Here is an 18,392-nt window from a genome sequence, read left to right as displayed (position 1 = left end):
CAACTGCTCAGAATTCTGCATCAGCCTCAGGCTTCTGCTTCTTCACTGTATATAGACTGGTTAGATACAAACTCTGCGTTCCTGTAGATAACATAGTTTTGGAAGTCCTGTTTAAAAAAAAGAGTAAACTTTATGACTATAAAATTATCTACCATCCTCCGAAGGAGCCCATGCAGTGGGAGGACCTAAAATTTAAGCTTCTTGTGCTCCATGGTCAATTCACCTCTGACCCCAAATCATTCTGCCAACGTTACTCAAGACACCGGCTCTGGCAACACCCAAACTCCAGGGAGCCCATGGTCAAGCTCTTTAAGAAGTTTGTCCCCTGGGTTTTAGGAGATGGGATGTGGGGAATACTCAGCCACTGGCTACCTTCATGGGAGTGCCTCTTCACCCTCTAGAAAATTCCTCACCTAATCTTAGACCATATGAAAGTGGGTCACATGCTAATACTGCAGAAGCCTGTTTGGTCTGCCACTGTTGAAGCTCTGAACAAATGCTCTAGAACTGTAATTAGAGAATGTGGGGCCATGGAGACAGTGTGGAAAATCATATTAACACAGGCCACAGTACCCTGTCAGTTCTGTAATTATCTACAAGTTTTTCATAATGCTAAGTCATTATGTTGAACAAACATGACTCAAAGGAAGTTAGAAATGGATCACCCTCTGGATTTACTTCCTACTGCAACACTAACAAATTACCACCAAAAAAAGTTAAAAATACCAAAAAATAAGTGATCTTGCAGTTCTAGAAGCCAGAAATCCAAAATGGGTTCACTGGGCTGAAATCAAAGTGTTGGCAGGGATGCACTCGCTCTTTACATTCTCCAGAGAAGAATCCTGGAGGTGGCCTGCATGCCTGGGCTGGTGGCCTCATCCTCCGTCTTCAACGTCAGCAACAAAGCACCTTTGAGTCCCTCACTCTGCTTCCATTGAGCGCCATATTGCCTTCCCCAGCTCTCACCTCCTGAATCTCTCATGGGGAAGGACATGGTGGTTGCAGTGGCCCTGACATCCTCAGAATGACCTTGTCCTTTGAGATCTTAATCATACCTTCGGAGTCCTTTTTGCCATTTAAGGTAGCCTATTCACAAGTTCTGGAATTAGGAAAAGGACCTCTTTAGGGCCCATTACTCAGCCCCATACCCTCTCACATGAGAGTCTGAGTGTAATAGTCAAACCGTGAAATAACACCTCTTGGAGTCAGGGGTTGGCCTCTCCTCACTCGCTGTCTTCACCTCTAGAGTGTCAGCCTCATCTTCAGTGTTCACGTTGACCCTCAGTCTGTCCACATAACAGACAACTAGAAATGGGCCAGGAGCATGTGCCTTCTTCTTTTGGAGACTCTAAATCATGGGGGCAGATCTCTCTACCTGGAGGCCTAACCAAAAGCTGAGTGTTTCTATTACAAGGTGGAGATTTTTTTAAAAGGTTACTGACATGTTTATGCCCATAATGTGCATGTTCTGTACATATCAACACCAAACTCCTTGACTCTCAGTGCCCAGTTTTTATCAAAGCACATTTTTTGGAAGATCCCACTATGCTTACCTCTCATTGCAAAGGGTTCTACAGGAGTTACCAGTTGACTTCAACTTTGAAAAACAGCCATTTCCATGACTCCTTAGTCCTATACAGGAGACCAGTGCAGTGGGCAAAGAAGAAGACCTGTAAGTTTCCAGATTATTAAAAAATAGTCTTGCACGATGCAAAGAGCATCAGTAATGTCAGAGGAAGAAGCGAGGTCATAGAATGTGGAAACATGTTGGATTTTTCTTTGTTTCTACTCTCCCCGTCTTAGCACACAGTGCCCTTGGCAGGTTGGCCGAGTGCCTGGTGGTAAACCCTGATGAACCCACAGTTCTCACACATCCTCTGAGAGTCACTTATGCTAATTGCCTGATTTAATCAGATGACAGATTTACCATGACATACATAGCATCACATAATGAAATGCATCAACTAGGTTTCCTCTATGCCATTCTAAACTATAGTACCCCCTTTTCTTAATCTCCTTGTGTAATATCACATGATTCCTCTCAGTCATCCTCCCTGTCCTAGTAGCAAATGACCATTTCTACACTCATTCAACACATTTCTGTTGAATACTTACTATGTCTTTGACTCTCTTCTAGTTTCCCAAAGTGAACACATCCATATTGGCTTGCCTTTCCCCAATTTCATAAAGACAATCCTTTTCAATCATTATTTCTTGATTGTTTTACTTTAGGCTTATTTTTACCAGGCTCTATTCTAAAATAGAAATGTATTTTTATGCCATTCATGGCATGGTTGTTACCAAGGCTAGACTTTTCTTTCATGGGTTGTTTTTGCAAGAGGCTATTGCTATGGCCATTTTTAGACACTCATTCCTCCCCCATTTGTCCTCGGGATCTATGCCTGTCTCTTTCTCTATTCACACCTCAATTTAATTAAATTTCATCAGAAGCCAAGTGTTAGGTGGTTCTGAGTGCTGATTGAATAAACCTCCATTGTAGCTACCTGGGAGCTTAGGCACTGCAGGGGTGCATTCAGTGACTCCTTCCCTGTCCACTGTGAGGCATTCTGCAGAGACCTCAGATTTGAGACCCAGGTCTTCATCGACCCCTCATGAGCATATATGAAAAATACCCAATTATTTCCAATGTCAAAGTGATCGAAGTGCTAAGAGCCAGACATTTGGATTTGTGAGCCTGAAGGCAGGACTTCGTCCAGTTGTATCCCAAGTTCAACTTTGTAGTATTGATTGGGACACAGAGGACAGAGTTAAAGACCATCCATGTCACATCTTTGGGTCAAAGCCTCAAAAGTGACAGCAGGGAAATCAAAAAGACTAATTTGGTCTTGTTTCAACTTCCCAAGCTCTCCCCTCCCCCATTCTATTGGTAATGATTAATTTGGGGCAGTTAACAATGATATTACTTTCTTCAACTAAATTATGTACATTTCTTTCCAACCTGTCAAATCTTCTTGGTGAAGTGGGTTCTTTAAGATTAGGCCAACTGAATTAAATTGAATTCATAAAATGAATTTACAGAGTCTTTTTGAAAAGATGTCACTACAGAAGATCCTCATATATACTGTACCTTTAAGTATCCAAATCAATTTAATTAAATTTCATTAGAAGCGGCAGAGCTGAAACTAGCTAATGAAAGCCACTGGCATGTCAGGTGGTATTTATTCCTGCATTAAACTGCAAATACTCCCTTTTGGCCCTTAAAATTTAGTTTAAATATTTAACTTTAATGGGTTTCGGAATTGTTGATGGAATTAGCTTAAATGAATCTTTAACAAACAGTTTACCTTAAAAATAGATGGAAGCTTGTTTTATTACAGCCAAGAGAAGCGGAAGGTTTCACTGATATGCAAAATTGCCTGGGTCTTCAATTACTGGGACTATGCATGGGAGTATTCTGCTTCCATTTTTTTTCTATTTAATAACCTTTCATTGAAATAAGGACAATGTATAACTACCACTAATTTGGAATATTTTCTTTCTCTGCTTAATGTGATTACATTAATAGGTTTGTACACTTAAAAATAACTGGCAACAGGCACAATTTTGAAAAATCAAGTTTTTTGCATGTGAGCCTAATGTCTTAGCTGGTTGCCTTTTTCAAGGGGGGTAGCAACGATTTATGTTTTAACTTTCATTTGAGAAACAGGTCCCTGAAGAAGAAATCTTGTTTGTGAGTGTAAGTGACGAGAATAAGCAGCGAGGCGGACTAGTAGATGGTCTTGGGTTGCTAAAAGCCCAAAGGATTTTCACCATACTTTTCTTTGTATCTCAAGTCACTCAAAGAAAATTAGAATTGACAAGCTTTATGGGCTGTAGAGCCTTCAAGGACAGCTAAGGGGAAAAACTTGTATTCGTTACTTCAGCATCAAATAGTTTCTGTATGCCCACTGAGAAATCCTTGTTTTGAGGCCAAATAAATCTTACCAGATTGAGGAAGTTCCAGAGCTGTTTACAAACCAGGGAGGAAAAGGCCAGTGACCGCACACCAGCCACGGCTGTCCTAGTGTCTGAGCCAGAGTCCAACTCATGTCCCCAGTAGAAATAAAAAACTGTTGTGCACGGTCAAGTTTCATTTTTTACAGAAACTTGTGTCTGAGTCAGAGATGTTCCTGATTACAAGGCAAGATTGGCTAAATCTGACTTCTAAGTATTGAAGTCCAACAGCCAGAACCCACTCTGAGAACAGAATTGTCCATGGTATCATCAACATTAACTTCCCTGATTGTCCACCAGGCCACCTTTCACCCCAGCCCAAGGGGGTCTCTAAAGTGTGTCTTCTTCCAGAAGGTGAAGTCAGAGGGCACCAAATAAGTAACTCAAAACCCCTTTCCTGCCACTCTTCATCTCATTAGTGAGGATTTGGTATATAATCCCTTTTCTCTCTGCCTGATTGCCAAATCCTCCAAACTTCATTTTAGCAGCCCTTGAGATATTTGCTCTTCTTTGTAAACTCTTTGTTGTGTGGATGGAGCCAACTTCTTTCCCTGGGGCCTCTTCTCCTCCTCCATCTGGTCCTTCTCCATCCTTTCTCTGACTCAGCAGGGTGCCCGGTGTGGTGTGCTCATCTGCCCACCTGGTGGTAACAGGATGTTCTCTGCTCCCTGGGGCCAAGTGGGATTCTGTACCCAATCCCACATAGGTGCTTCTCATCCTGTCTCCCCTACATTCTCCCCACCCCACCCCTCTTGGTGACATGCTCTATCAACAAGATCATGTTGTTGACAGGAATGTGACTGTCATCCTTTTTCCCTCCCAATAATGTTAATGTGACACATTCAGGAAGCAGCCCCTTCAGGTTAGTGGGCACATTCTGGTAGGTGTGGGTGGCTGTACCCAGTCCTGAAAGAAACTGGAGCATATCTAACAGGAAATGTGATATGCTCTCCCTTCTCATCCTTTTCTCCTGGTGCTCCTAAGGGGTTTGAGGACGGAGAACTGTCTGTGAGGCTGTGGGCAGGAACTGGTGTTTTCTGAGCTGCAGGATACAAGAAGCAATGGAGATGGAGGAGCTGAGATGCGTGCCCTGAGAGATGTGTTTGGAATCAGCACCAATCTGGGGCCAGATGTGCAGATATAATGATGCTTCAAAATTATTTTCAAGATCCGGTAAGGAGGAGGCAAGTTCATTTGCCTCTCACTGAAATATGGGCAGCTGAGAGAAATTACCACTTAAAATGGAGCAGGCAGGCTGCGGCCCCGTTTTTTTTTTTTTTTTTTTTTTTACTATTTAGCCTAAACTAACACTGCCTTGAGCCCAGCTGCACGTATGGCATAAAAGACAGATATTCCAACACAGAAGAGGATTCATCTGATGAGGTTACTCTAATCTAAAATTAAGAAAATATCATAAGACTGTCATATTTATTCAATATAGAATAATAGACCTTAAGAACAGTACAGGCTATCTGTAAAACCTACGAAATTGCTTAGCATTTCCTTTCGCAATAATAAATGCCATCATATTAAATCTAGCTAGCATTTATTAGGCACCAAGTATAATACAAGTGTATTATACTTGGCACTAAGGCTTCATAAAGAGGGTACTCACCCTTCCTGCCCCACAGCTGGGGAGACGGACAGGATGGCAAGAGACTTTCAGGTGATGTGAAAGCATTTTGTTAATAGTAGGAAAAGAAAACCATAGTCACGTGACTTGTACGTTCCCCCCAAGTCTCAGAGCAGTCGTGATTTGATGGACATCTGCTGCCTGTCTCCTGTTTACCTGGCACACAACTGACCAGGTAAGAGTCAACAGATACAAAAGGGGAAGGCACTGTGCTCAGTCTCAGGGCTGCCTGCTGAACAGTGTAGACATGTGAAATTGAATCACACAGTCAGCGAATACTGTGCAATCGGGTGTGAGGGGGGCTCAGTGTGTGTGTGGCATCCTGAGGTTGTGACCTATTTTTGATTCTGTAGAAGTCATCCTTGAGACATTCCACATGGATTAGGGGCTGAAGGGCTTCCTAGGATTTAGTACTTTAAAAACTCGTGTGCATTCCAACTAGTAATCTCCTCCACCTGTGCAAAACCTCCAAGCCAGTAGTGTATGATCACAATGCTTTGCTAGCACCAACTCTGGGGAGGCAGGAACTTTCACCAAGAATGATGCCCAGGCCCTGCCCAGAACAACTTAAACAGAAGAATCTCCAGGGCTACGGCCTAGGCATTACTCTTTTTCAAACTCCCCAAGCTCATGAATCTTGTTACCCTTAATTTATGGACGAGGAAAAAAAAAAACTGGAGCTGTGTTTACAATGTATATGCTGAGAGGAAGGGGCTGACCCCTTGTAGATGTCTAATCCCACCTCTCCAGCTACAGGGACCCCTAGGGTAACACCCTGAGTAGGGGAAGCATATTCCTGATAATAGTTTTGAGCCTTGACAGACTGCTCTAGCTCATCCCTTGCACAGTTGAATTGAATGTCACGCAGAGTTTCCAGAGTAAGAAGCTGTGGGCTAATGTGTTATCCTCAACAGTCTGAAAGCCGCTTAGACCCTTCGTCCACACTCTGTAAGTGGAAGAAATCTCTCCAGTAATAACATTCTGCTTGAGATGTTTACTGGGTACTCAATAAATATAATATTATAAGTTCAGGAACCTAAATATACTCAAGTTCTGTGAAACCTAATAGAGTAGCGGCCGCCTAGACCCACCGTGAAGACCCACGGTGTGGGTGTGCATGAACTTGACATTCGGGCACTCCGCACCCTACGCCAGTGGCGTAGACCCCAGCTTTGGGGAATAATAAATTTCATAAAGAAACACGTCAGAAACTTTGACACAGAAGCTAAAACTGGTGGAAGGACAGTAAAAGGGTACGATAAAGAAAATCAGATGATTCCTGATGGCAATTTAAAAGTTCAATGACTTTGAACTCCTCTTTAGATTTCCATCTCTATCTACTTGGAACCATTTACCAGCCTCCAGTTTTAAGTTTAATGTGTTAAAAATAAAAACCAATTTGAGGCGCAGATATCATATCACATTTTTGACAGCTTAGCTGGGTCTTGAGCTGGAGGGCACAACTTCTGGGTCATTCTGCTGAGCCACAGATGTTGGGAAAGTTCCTTATCGTCAATATTGAGGATTAATATCCCTTCCCTGGTTACTGTGCCTATTCTGAATTCTCTGGGTTTCTTCTTTGAGCTTTCTTATCTAACCCCTGCAAGCCAGAGAGATGGTGCAAGGGGGGTCTAGGGCCAAGCACCCCATGTACTAGAGCTCCAAGAAGTTCTCCTGCTGACAATGAGTTAAAATTTTAACAAAAAAATAGTGATTAAGGAGGTAAACAATGATCGAAGATACCTGTCCAAGTGGCATGTGTTTACATAAACCACTTCAAGCCTTTCTGAACGAGAGTGGGAAGGAAATGATTGGTGGTGAGCTGATCACAAATATGTAAGTGGCTAGTGGGACGGAAAGAAGGTTAACTTAACAACAACTTTCCCAAATAAACTATCTCTTCATTTCCTTTCTTATTTAGAAAGCCAAACATTGTTTTTCAATAGACTGGCGCAAAATTTCATACAATAAAAGGAGTGGAGAACCATGAAATTCATCCTCACAGTAACTGATTCTTCATCATAACTCTTTGTAATGAGCACTGACTAATCTGTATCCTAGGCCAGCTGTACCCTGGTCTAGCATCCAGTGGTAACGCTGGCTTCTGGGACATTTGGAAATAGGTACATTCAGAACCCGAATTTTAAAGTCCCTTCCAGGCACGGTTGAATGGAGCAAAGTTGAAGTCCGACAGTTTAGCCACCGAAACATCTACCGCATCTGGAACCAAGAGGGAAGGGGGAGCGGAGCCCTTCTTCTTCCTGCTCCTCCTGGGGCTCCCCTGCTGTAGCTCAGGAAATTGCCAGATCAACATCCTTGACTGGGTTTCCACAGCCCTACTCCTTAAGCTCCCCTCTCCCCACCTCCACTAGGAGTTTCTGTGCCCACTTGCATGGGCCATGTGAGAGGGGTCTGGCTCAGAGTGGCATTCTCCTCCCTGCCTCTTACCACCTCCTCTCTCACCACCCCCAGGTGTCTACTAATCCCATCATCCGGAGACAAGTTACCTGCCAGGTCACATCTCTGTCATGCATGAGCATTTTCAGGATTGGACATTATGAAGGATTTGAAAGGTGTGTGTGTGTGTGTGTGTGTGTGTGTGTGCGCGCGCGCACGTGTCCTTGAGGGTTCCTTCATAAGCAGTTTTATACAGCCATTTTCCTGACATGGAAGAACTTAGAGGGGAGCAGTGTACCCTAAGCCCCATGAAATCTAAACTGCTTCATATTTGAATGAAGCTGTGTCCTAAGCCATGACTTAGAACCCCCAAGATGTACCTTCTAAATTGCAAATGAGACCAACATAAAACGAGCTGCCTTCATTGGGTCATATTTAGGATTTTTTTTCTGCTGTCAACCAAGCATTCCCTTCAAAATGAAAGATTATCTTATCTAAACAATTTTTTAAAAATCATTCTCATATATGAGTAATGGGTACATACACTTTCAAAATATTTTCCACCCTGCACATGTTTTCGGTAAACCTGTCCCTTCCTGTCATGGACGCCACCCTCCAGAGGCTCTAAGAAAAACCCATAGGTGGACACATTCTCTCCTCCTACCCCGGTCCCTACCCCTTACCATGACATGATCCCACCATTCCCTGAGGACACGTTTACACCTTACACCCTTCATTCATTAATTCAACTGCTGCCAATTTCCTGAGCCTTCCGGGTCATCCATCAACCTCGGGCTGCCTCCGCAGTCTGTCTTTGTCTTACACCTTCATCTTTAACCCCTGGTGTGCTGGTAGCAGCCCCTCTGTGTCCATTACCTGGCTGCTCTTTCTTCATCTTCTTGCTCTGACCCTTGGAGACCCTGGGGACTTCGCCCACCCTCTCAGGAGGTGGCTGTTCCCTCTTTCCTCGACTCCCTCACCCCATGTCACTGGCCCCCGAGGTGGGGTAAGTGCCCTCCTTCTCCTCATTGCTCCTTTGAGAACTTGGCCTTTTCTTCCCTTTTAAGAACTCCCAGCATCTGGGAGGCACCCCCACTCCCGCAGACTCTGATCCTTGTGGGATCTCCAGTCCACTAGCTAATCTCCACTCTCCATCCCCTCCCTCCCATCTTTCTTTTCCTCTCTACCCGGCTTAGTTCCATGACTTTCTCTTGTCCTTGTGCCTCTCCAAGTTGCATGACTGAAAACCTCCATCCAGCTTTGCCCACCTGCCCCAGAGCAGCTGGATGTGGCTGGGGAAAGGCAAAGGACCACACTGACTGGTGGCTTCATGCTCTGTTCATTGCTGCACACCTCAAGTAGTGTCCCCGCAATCCCTCTGCCCACCCTGGCCGCCCAGCGCCTGGCCGTAGCCAACTTCCTCCCCCCCCGCCTCACCTCCCAAACTGTTCCACACCCTTCTTCTCCGTTCTCCTTTCTCTTCCTCTCTCCTCTTCCATCCTCCAAACTCCAACCCATCCTTACCTTCAGCAGACGACCTCACTTTTCATTTTCCCTGAGGAGAGAACATGCTCGTCCTCCGTCTCCGCATCTTGCCATCTCCTCACTGCATCTTGGCTGGAGAGCCTGTCTGGCCTCCCTCCTGGTCCCATAGCCAGTGACCCCTTTGCTCACTGAATCCCATCAGCCTATTTCCTCCTGTGATCTTCTCCTTTCTCCCCTACGTCACCAGTTTTTCCCTCCTTGATGTTGAGTCATTCTATCAGCATACAAAATGCTGCAAAATCTTCCCAGGGATCTATTAAAACACCTCTTGATCCCTCTCTCTTCAAGCCCCATTCCTCTGCTGCCCTTTTATGGTAGAATTGTGCCACAGGCTGCCTGGATTCCCTGTCTCTCCTTCATTAGTTCTCCATTATCTTTTGAGCCTTCTTGAGTGAGACACAGTCTGGCAGAATCAAGTACTTTTGTTCCTATCATGATGGCTTCCATCTTTCCAGGACCAGTGGACGTGCTTGGTCCTTCTCCTTTGATTGGCCTTCTCCTCCTCCTTATGCATCTGCTCTCCTAGTCTTGCTGACATCACACCCACTTTGTTTTCCCCCCAGCCCACCCTGTTCCTACTCAGTGCCCTGAGAAACACCCCTGACTCCTTGCACCCTCTAACTTCTGGAGTGCCCCAGGGCCCACCCGGCTTCTGTCTCCGGCTTCCCTGTGTTTCCATTCAGATATATGGTCCCAGCCATTCTCCTGCTCTGAATAATATCTGCATGCTCAACTCCAGAATTTCTTCTCTAACCCTGACATTGCTCTGGGTTCACAGATTCGGCTTGATTCTCTAGCCTCTGTTCCATCTCTGACCCAACCTGTGCCAAGGTGCTCCTGGTTCCCCTCCTACTTCTCTCCCTGTTCTCCTTTAGTCAGTGGCTCCTGCCATTCTGGTTCACACCAGAAGCATTGGGGTAAGACTTGATGTCTCTGTCCCACACTCATTGGAAAACCCTCCAGCGTAGGTGCAAATCTTCCCTTTCTCCCCATGAGCACCCCATCTGAGTCAGTGTGGCCTCTCCCTCTCTCTTGGTGAAATTGCAGCCTCTATTCTGTTCTCTGTAAACTGTCCTCGGCACAGAAGGCTTCTTGCTGTCCTGGTCCCCTTGCTCACTCTGCTCAGTCACAGGAGCCTTTCATTTGTTCTCACGTGGGTCAGACCAGTTCCCACCCAGCACCTTCACCTCTGTTCATCCTGTGACTTGGAGGCCCCACCTCTGTCCTCCGTGTCTGACTCCTTGTCATTCTCCAAAATGCTTCCTTGACCATAGGCCACTGAATAGCCACACCAGCACGACCCACCACACTCTCTCTCTTTGCCCTGCTTCCCTTCCGAGTGCTTGTAAGTACGTCACATTTTAATATTAATGTTTAACTTGCTTACATTTTGACTTTGGGAGCCGTCTTGACTTTGTAAGGCTCAAGTTCCTCCTCTGTAAACTGGGGAGAATAATAACATCCAGCTCTTGGGATCAATAAGAGGATCTTGCACCATCGTAAGTACCCAACAGTATCTTTTAAGATAACCCACCTCTAAGCTGGACTTCATCCCACCATTCATATAAACAAGAATAACAAAATAGAATAACATAGATAAATGAAGAGACACAATAGCAAAATGAGTATGAATTGTGTTTTTATTAATTTTCATCTATTGATATTTTCAATGATTCTCTAAAAAGCATTGAATTCCCTTAAAGTCTAAATATTATCCAAAATGAAAAGCTGAAAGAGTTGGAAACATTTGTCTCTGTGAAGCAAGAATTGGGAGCTGGATAGAGTCCTACTATTCTTTGTTACAACATTAATACTATTGGGCACTTTACTTTGATAGATATATAGTTGAAATTTAAGAATAAAGACTGGAAGGAAATACTGGGACCCGTTAACAAGAGCTATCTGGGGTGGGGAAGATGGAATCACCAGATGTTCTTTCTTTCTTCTTTATGTTTTCTAAGTTCCCCAAATGATCCAGAATATATTTCAATGCATTTTTAAAAATCATATGCATGCTTTACATATATGAACTGGGTATTAAAAGGCTAATGGAGGTTTGGTAGGATGCATTTGGAATATGCTCCAAATTTTAAAATGTAACTTCTGGGGCACCAGGGAACACCCCCCAGTCTAGTGTGGATACTTAGCAGCAGCTGCTAAGACCTTGAGACAGGCGGGGTTGGGTATCAGTGGCGGAGAAGAGGGTTGGAAACAGGGTAAAGAAGGTAAGTGGGGAGGGAGGATGCCATCCCAGCATCCTGATTGCTCACAAATCGGTCCTGAGAACAAGAGGAATCACTTTGGGAAGATTTGGAGACAGTGGGAGAGGAGGCAGGCATGGCCAGAGACAGGTAAACAAAGGATGGACATTTTCAGGGTCATCTGACATCCTGAGCATCATATTTGCATTTAATGAAAACCTCTAACCAAAGCAAATTTGCAAAGAGACCATTTATTCCACATCCGGGAAGGAAAGCAGGCACTAAAAGCAGGGGCTCCCAGCCAGGCTGCCTGGAGGAGAAGGGGTGTGTCTTAATTCACATTCCCTCTGTTAACCTTGATGATGGCCAGGAGCTCTGTAATGTCTTTTGACATGTTGTATAGAAATGTTTTGCAAATTCAGATGCTTAGAACTTTCAAATGTCAGGAGGTGAAGGATCACCCTGCCTTCCCGTTTAATAGGAGCACGCTGTCTTTTGCAGGATGGATGGTCACAATATCACTTTGTAGCCTCATCTTCAACCATCGAGAGGGATCGGCAAAGGCCCTACTCCTCCTCCCGCACACCCTCCATCTCCCCTGTGCGCGTGTCTCCCAACAACCGCTCAGGTAAGAGGCTGCCAGGGCCGTCCTTGGTTTCCCCTGAGCAAAGGCTCTCACCCCAGTCCTTCAGCTGAGATGCACCCGGAGGGGAACTGCCCCAACTTTGACTGGGAATATGAAATGCCTTTGTGTTATGTAAACACATATTCAGAGCAAATTCTCTAACAGGTTCACATGCGCAAATGCCTATCAGGAACCTGCCTTCAGAGAGGAACAAGTGTAAGGAAGACTGTCAAGACTGTACACATCAGGATTTTCCATGCGCAGTTTTTGAAACTTAGTTTGAGTTGCATTTTCTTTACTGTAATTGGGATAACAGAGTAGAGGAAACGGGATGTACTGTTTCTTTCTTTGGCATGAGATGTATTTTGAGGGTCTCATAACTATTCTGTGTCCAGTTGGCTTTTTATTATTACCTACAAATCATTGATAAATTCTTACGCCAAATTTTAACTTGGAAGTCATTCCATTTAATCTTCTAATTTTGTCACATTCCTCTTGCTTAAATTTTGAGCTTAATTTACACATTTATTTGTGAAAGTATTTTATGTTATACCACTTTTCAGTTGTTTGAAGGAATGCCAAAGATTAGATGGAAATATACAAGGTAAAATATGAACACCTTGTTTAATAACATAAGCGGCATGGGTTTATTGTTCTTTTACCCAAAGTTGAAAAGTTTTTGAAACTTTTCATTTCTGCATTTTGGTTTTGTTTGGCGAATGAAGGACGGACAGCAATTCTATGCCCTCACCAACCCAGCTCTCCTGGCTTCCGCACATGACTCCGTTTCCTTACCCTCCCCAGCCCTCTCCCTGATGAAGTGATCACATTTCTGAAAGGATATTCTGGAGACATTGGCAAAAAACGCTGCCCACCAAAGTGGCCTCTCCACCCCGAGGACAATTGCAAATCCAAGGACAATTGCAAATCCTTACACTGGCCCTTCAGAATGACGGAAAATCAGAAACCAGGGGTAGCTTTAGACCGACACAAGGCACCCTCTCCAACCCATGAAAGCTTCTAGGTCCAGCCTCCCATGAGGATCAGGAACCCCTGTGACTGGGGACACTTCCACCTAAACTGCAGTGCAGAGGTGGCCTCTTTTTCTTCTTTTCCTACAATTCTGTCAGGTTTTAAGAGATAAGGAGCATGGAGCCTGGGAAACATAAGGAAAGTGTCCTTTAAAAAGTTCGGGTAGAAGTAAGGAAGATAAAGTGATGTAACAGTTCAGAAGGCCCTGATGGGAACAGCCCCCCTCAGGAGCAGGCAGGGCTGGGACTCAGCCATCCACCAGTGCCTTGGTATTTCCTAGGCCAGGCACATAGAGACACCTAATAAACACTTGTTTGCATGATTTGATTTTTCCCAGAGCTTAATCCTGATTTACTGGAGACTCAAAGCACCACTGCGTATGAGGTCTCAGGAGATAATTACACACTTGACGTGGTTTAATAAACACCACCATCTGTGCAGTATTAGACTCCAATTTTAAAAGCTTTGGTTAAGAAGCTTCGAAAAATTATCCCTCCGTGATTGCATGGCAGCAGCTCCTCAAAGGGCAGCCGCTGCGTAGGAAGACCCAGAAGCAAAGCAGGAAGGAGAGAAAAGGAACTTTTCTAGAAAAAGACAGGGTGAGCAGAAGAGAGAGAAGCGGACAGAGGGTGAGGGAGGTGAGTGAGACTCCAGCAGAGCAGGTGAAGGAGGTGAGGGAGGCTCCAGCAGAGTAGGTGAGGGAGGTGAGTGAGGCTCCAGCAGAGGGTGAGGGAGGTGAGTGAGACTCCAGCAGAGGGTGAGGGAGGTGAGGGAGGCTCCAGCAGAGGGTGAGGGAGGTGAGTGAGACTCCAGCAGAGGGTGAGGGAGGTGAGTGAGACTCCAGCAGAGGGTGAGGGAGGTGAGTGAGGCTCCAGCAGAGCAGGTGAGGGAGGTGAGTGAGACTCCAGCAGAGGGTGAGGGAGGTGAGGGAGGCTCCAGCAGAGCAGGTGAAGGAGGTGAGGGAGGCTCCAGCAGAGGGTGAAGGAGGTGAGTGAGACTCCAGCAGAGGGTGAGGGAGGTGAGGGAGGCTCCAGCAGAGCAGCTGACGTTCTGAAACAGCAGCAAATGGACAAAGCCCAGCTGATCTAGGGGCTCTCGGGGACTTCATTGTTCTTGCAGAGGTCCCCTTTAGCTTCAGAACCCTGAGTATTAATACGATGCAGCGTCCTGTTACAGAGCTGTGGCCTTCTGGGAAACTGAGGCAGCACAGAGACCCCCTTCACCCCGATTCTTGTGATCATGTCAGAAAGATGTCAGACCTGTCGCTCAGAGTAACAGGAATGAGTTGATTGAGGGGATAGGAAAAGCAAAAGGGGACACTCTCAAGGGAAAGAGTGGGTCCTCAGAGAGGAGCAGGACCACGTGCCTCTCCTGCACTCCAGTTTTACTGGGGATCCAGAGTAGTTTCCAGAGAGTCCACCCAGATCCACCTCTTCACTTTTGACTGACAGCACGCTGACATCAGACTTTCAAGTCCCCACTGTCATGGCAACTGTAGTCACCTTGGCCCAGGATGACCCGTTCTGATTTCTTACAGATTTTCTGGTTAGGAGGAACCATCCTTGTCTCCCAGAGTTTCAGGATCTGGTCACAAAAGTTTCCTGGGTTCCTCCCATCAGCATTATCTCAGGCCTGCGTTTCTCCTGCAGTTAACAGGTAGTTTGATGAGGAATGTGACATGTCCTGTCCACTGAGGCCAGGCAGGGCTGCAGGTAAATTGCTTATTGGAAAAGAAAGCAGGTGGGGATCAGCTCAGTGGGCCCATTTTATGAAATTATTCTCTTAACCTCATGTTCCCTCCATGAGGAAGCCACCATGTCTGTCCCCTAACAGGCCCAGGGTCACTTGCCCCCAGGTATCCCAGGTGGAGCAGAGATGACCTGGATTTTGCTTTCATCAGTTTTTGAGAAGGTCAAGGGCTCTTCAGGGAGGGAACTCTTCCTTTCCCTTCCCAGCATTTGGCTGTGACTTCTCTAAAGTACTTGTGCCTCTTGTTCTGGCGTTAAGCACCCCCTTCCTCCCTGGCTGAGAGCTCCCCAGATCAGGGAGCTCTGTGGCTCACAGCTCCACCTCTCAGGGGCTCAGCAGGGATCTGTACACAGAAGATAAATAGTCTGACCAACAGGATTCAGTGATTCAGTGAAAAGAGAGGTGCATTCGGGGGCAAGCAGCCCGTGCGCTGGGGCTGAGGGACCCTGCACAGTGTGAACGACGTGCAGAAAGGTAAACAGGTTGGCTGAGAAGGGGCTTGGACGCTGGCAAAGAAGACTTGGTACCTGCCATCAGAGTTCCCAGGGAGTCCTAACCTTAACCGTCCCCAGGCATGGATTCTGAGGCCCCTTCACTGCAAATTCAAACAAGCAAGGCCCAGGATCAGGTGGTGGAATCCCTAAATTCTCAGGTGTTTGGGTTAAGGAAGATGGTGGAGCACTGCATTAGGGTACAGAAGAACTGCATGCAACACCGATGGCCCCCAGGGGGGAGCAGGACTGTCCCCAACAGAACACCCTGCTGCTCCCCTTCCCTCCTCCTCTCTGTACTTACTGGCTGGGCTACTGGGTTGCTACCAACCATTCCAGCTCCCAGAAAAAAAAAATAGACCTTTTGGATTCACTTCTTTGCCTCCAAGTTCAACTTTTCCTCTGCTTTTGGTAGCGGCTCACTCCCCGGGTCCAACAGGGAATGAGTGGCTGGAGGGTTAGGTGTGTGAGGGACTGTTGCGATGATCACCCAAGGAGTGCGGCAGGGACACCCTATCAGGAACAGAAGCTCTCAGCCCTGCCCCTGGGCCACCTGGAGAGAAGCTTGGTGGGCTTGGTGATTTCAGCCCCACAAATCATCCCACGTGGACGGTCGTTTCTTCTGCCTTCCTTGAGAGCAGTTTCTGATGGCGTTGACAACTCAACCTTTAAATCAAACTGCGTTGTTTTTAAACATGGATTCTTCATTATCAGTACAGGTTGAATATCTTTTGTTCAAAATGCTTGGGACCAGAGTATTTCATATTTCTAGATACACACACACACACACACACACACACACACACACAGTGGTATATACCCAGAAATATGAAATACTCTGGCCCCGGCCCCAAGACAGATAGATAGATAGATATGGTATATCTTGGAGGTAGGACTCCAGTCCAAACATGAAATTTATTTATGTTTTATATATACTTTACACATAGAGCCTGAAGGTAATTTTATGTAATATTTTGAATAATCATCTGTTCTGACTGCAACCTATCACTTGAGATCAGGTATGGAATATTTCACCTTTGGTATAATGTCAACACTGAAAAAAGTGTTTGATTTTGGAGCATTTCAGATTTTTGAATTTTGGGGTTAAGGAGGCTGAAGCAAAAAAGGGGGAGGGGAGGAGAAATGGAGAGAGGGAGAGAGGGAGGAGGGGAAAGGGAAAGAGAAAGAAAGCAAGACTGGTCTTCATTCTTAAAACTGCCATGTACACCTCGGGCAGGTCCTGTCTCTACCAGGGAAGATGGTCCCAGAATGTAATTTTTAAACACCTGCCTCTAAGCCACACCTCTCACCAGTTGTCACAGAGTAAGACAAAGTGATAAATTCAAGAGCAAAAATCACCAAAAACTCTCAAGAGGCCACGCAGAGATATTGGGCCCAGGTGGAGCCGTGTCTTTGTGGCCTTAATTGCTCATGTGAAAAGGCAGACATGGTTTGGAATGAGCTGCAAAAAGACCATCTTTCTCATTTCTTCATCTAGCAAGTGCCCCAGCTTCACCTCGGGAAATGATCAGCCTCAAGGAAAGGAAGACGGACTACGAGTCCACCAGCAGCAACGCCACCTACCACGGAACTAAAGGCGAGCACACTTCCAGGAAAGACACCATGACAGGTGAGTGCCCCTGGGACCTCCTCCTCAGAGCCGGTGACTGAGGGACAGGGAGGGGCTGGAACCTCGGCCGCACACCAGGCTTTGCCGCTCAGGAAGACTAAGTGGCTGTTGGGTCACTTGAGATCTTGAAAGCCGTGATTCCCAGAAATGGGAACTGAGGAGATTAACCAAAGATATAAAAACTGCGCATCTTAGAGCTGGAAAGCACTAAGAGAAAATATCCTCTGCACACTTTTAATCTCACTATTTCCTTCTCACCTTCCCAGCTTATCATGTCCCCTCCAATTAGAAGGGAGAGTCAACATCTGTTTCTTCTTCTTTGTTGCACAACCCCTGGTGGGAGAGATTCCAAGATGCTGGTTGCTCTATAGCTCTACCTTGCCCGTTAGGAAAGGAGGGGAGGGAAGAAGCACGGAACAGAGGGCTGGGGAGACTTAAGTGAATCCCCCAGAACTCTTGTGAGGCATTGCTTCCTCTTGTCATGAGGCCTGCCTCTTACCACGGCAGATTGCCAGGAAGTTTTATTAGAGCCCACTCCTTGATATACCCTAAGGACTTAAAATCAGTATACTGCACTGACACAGCCACATTAATGTTTATAGCAGCTCAACTCACAGTAGCTAGGCTATGGAACCAACCTGGGTGTCCTTCAACAGATGATGGGTAAAGACACTGTGGTATATATACACAATGGAGTATTACTCAGCCTTCTCCAGGGTTTCCATAAATCTCCTTTCCACTGGTCCTCCTTTAAGAAGCAGGATACCGAATATTATTAGAGAGGGGTTTATACTTGAAAAGCAGAACTTTCAGAGCTGTAAGACTCTAACAGGGGACCCACATGCTTCTTTTCCACACAGACATAGAGATGGGTCCCTTTGAAAATCAGTCGTGAGCAACAGGGCTTTCAGAGAGCATGGTTATATTAGATCATTCATAAAACTGGATGCAGAGGATGCAATTCTAAACAGACACTGAGACCCTGTTATCAGAGAAATCTTGAAAGCATGGGGCACATTTCTCTGATATTATTTACATGCAGACCTGCAGGGAAGCAGAATAGACAAATTGGATGATTTATTAAAATGTCCTCTAAACCCAGGACAGCTAAGATGAATTTTCCTAATAGCAAATG

General features: G+C 45.7%; 1 protein-coding gene across 1 annotated transcript in view; it reads left to right on the top strand.

Annotated features, from left to right (window-relative positions):
* Ctnnd2 (catenin delta 2) overlaps positions 1–18,392 on the top strand; it is an 869,206-nt gene that overhangs the window by 836,552 nt on the left and 14,262 nt on the right. The window contains exons 20-21 of the mRNA XM_048814198.1: positions 12,232–12,358; positions 17,126–17,257. Of these exons, the coding sequence (XP_048670155.1) occupies positions 12,232–12,358; positions 17,126–17,257 (259 nt within the window). The remainder of the gene's footprint in view (positions 1–12,231; positions 12,359–17,125; positions 17,258–18,392) is intronic.

The sequence above is a fragment of the Marmota marmota genome, unplaced genomic scaffold, assembly GCF_001458135.2.
Source record: "Marmota marmota marmota unplaced genomic scaffold, marMar, whole genome shotgun sequence".
Lineage (NCBI taxonomy): Eukaryota > Metazoa > Chordata > Mammalia > Rodentia > Sciuridae > Marmota > Marmota marmota.
Note: the sequence above shows the minus strand (reverse complement) of the source record. Positions and strands in the feature narration are given on the sequence as shown.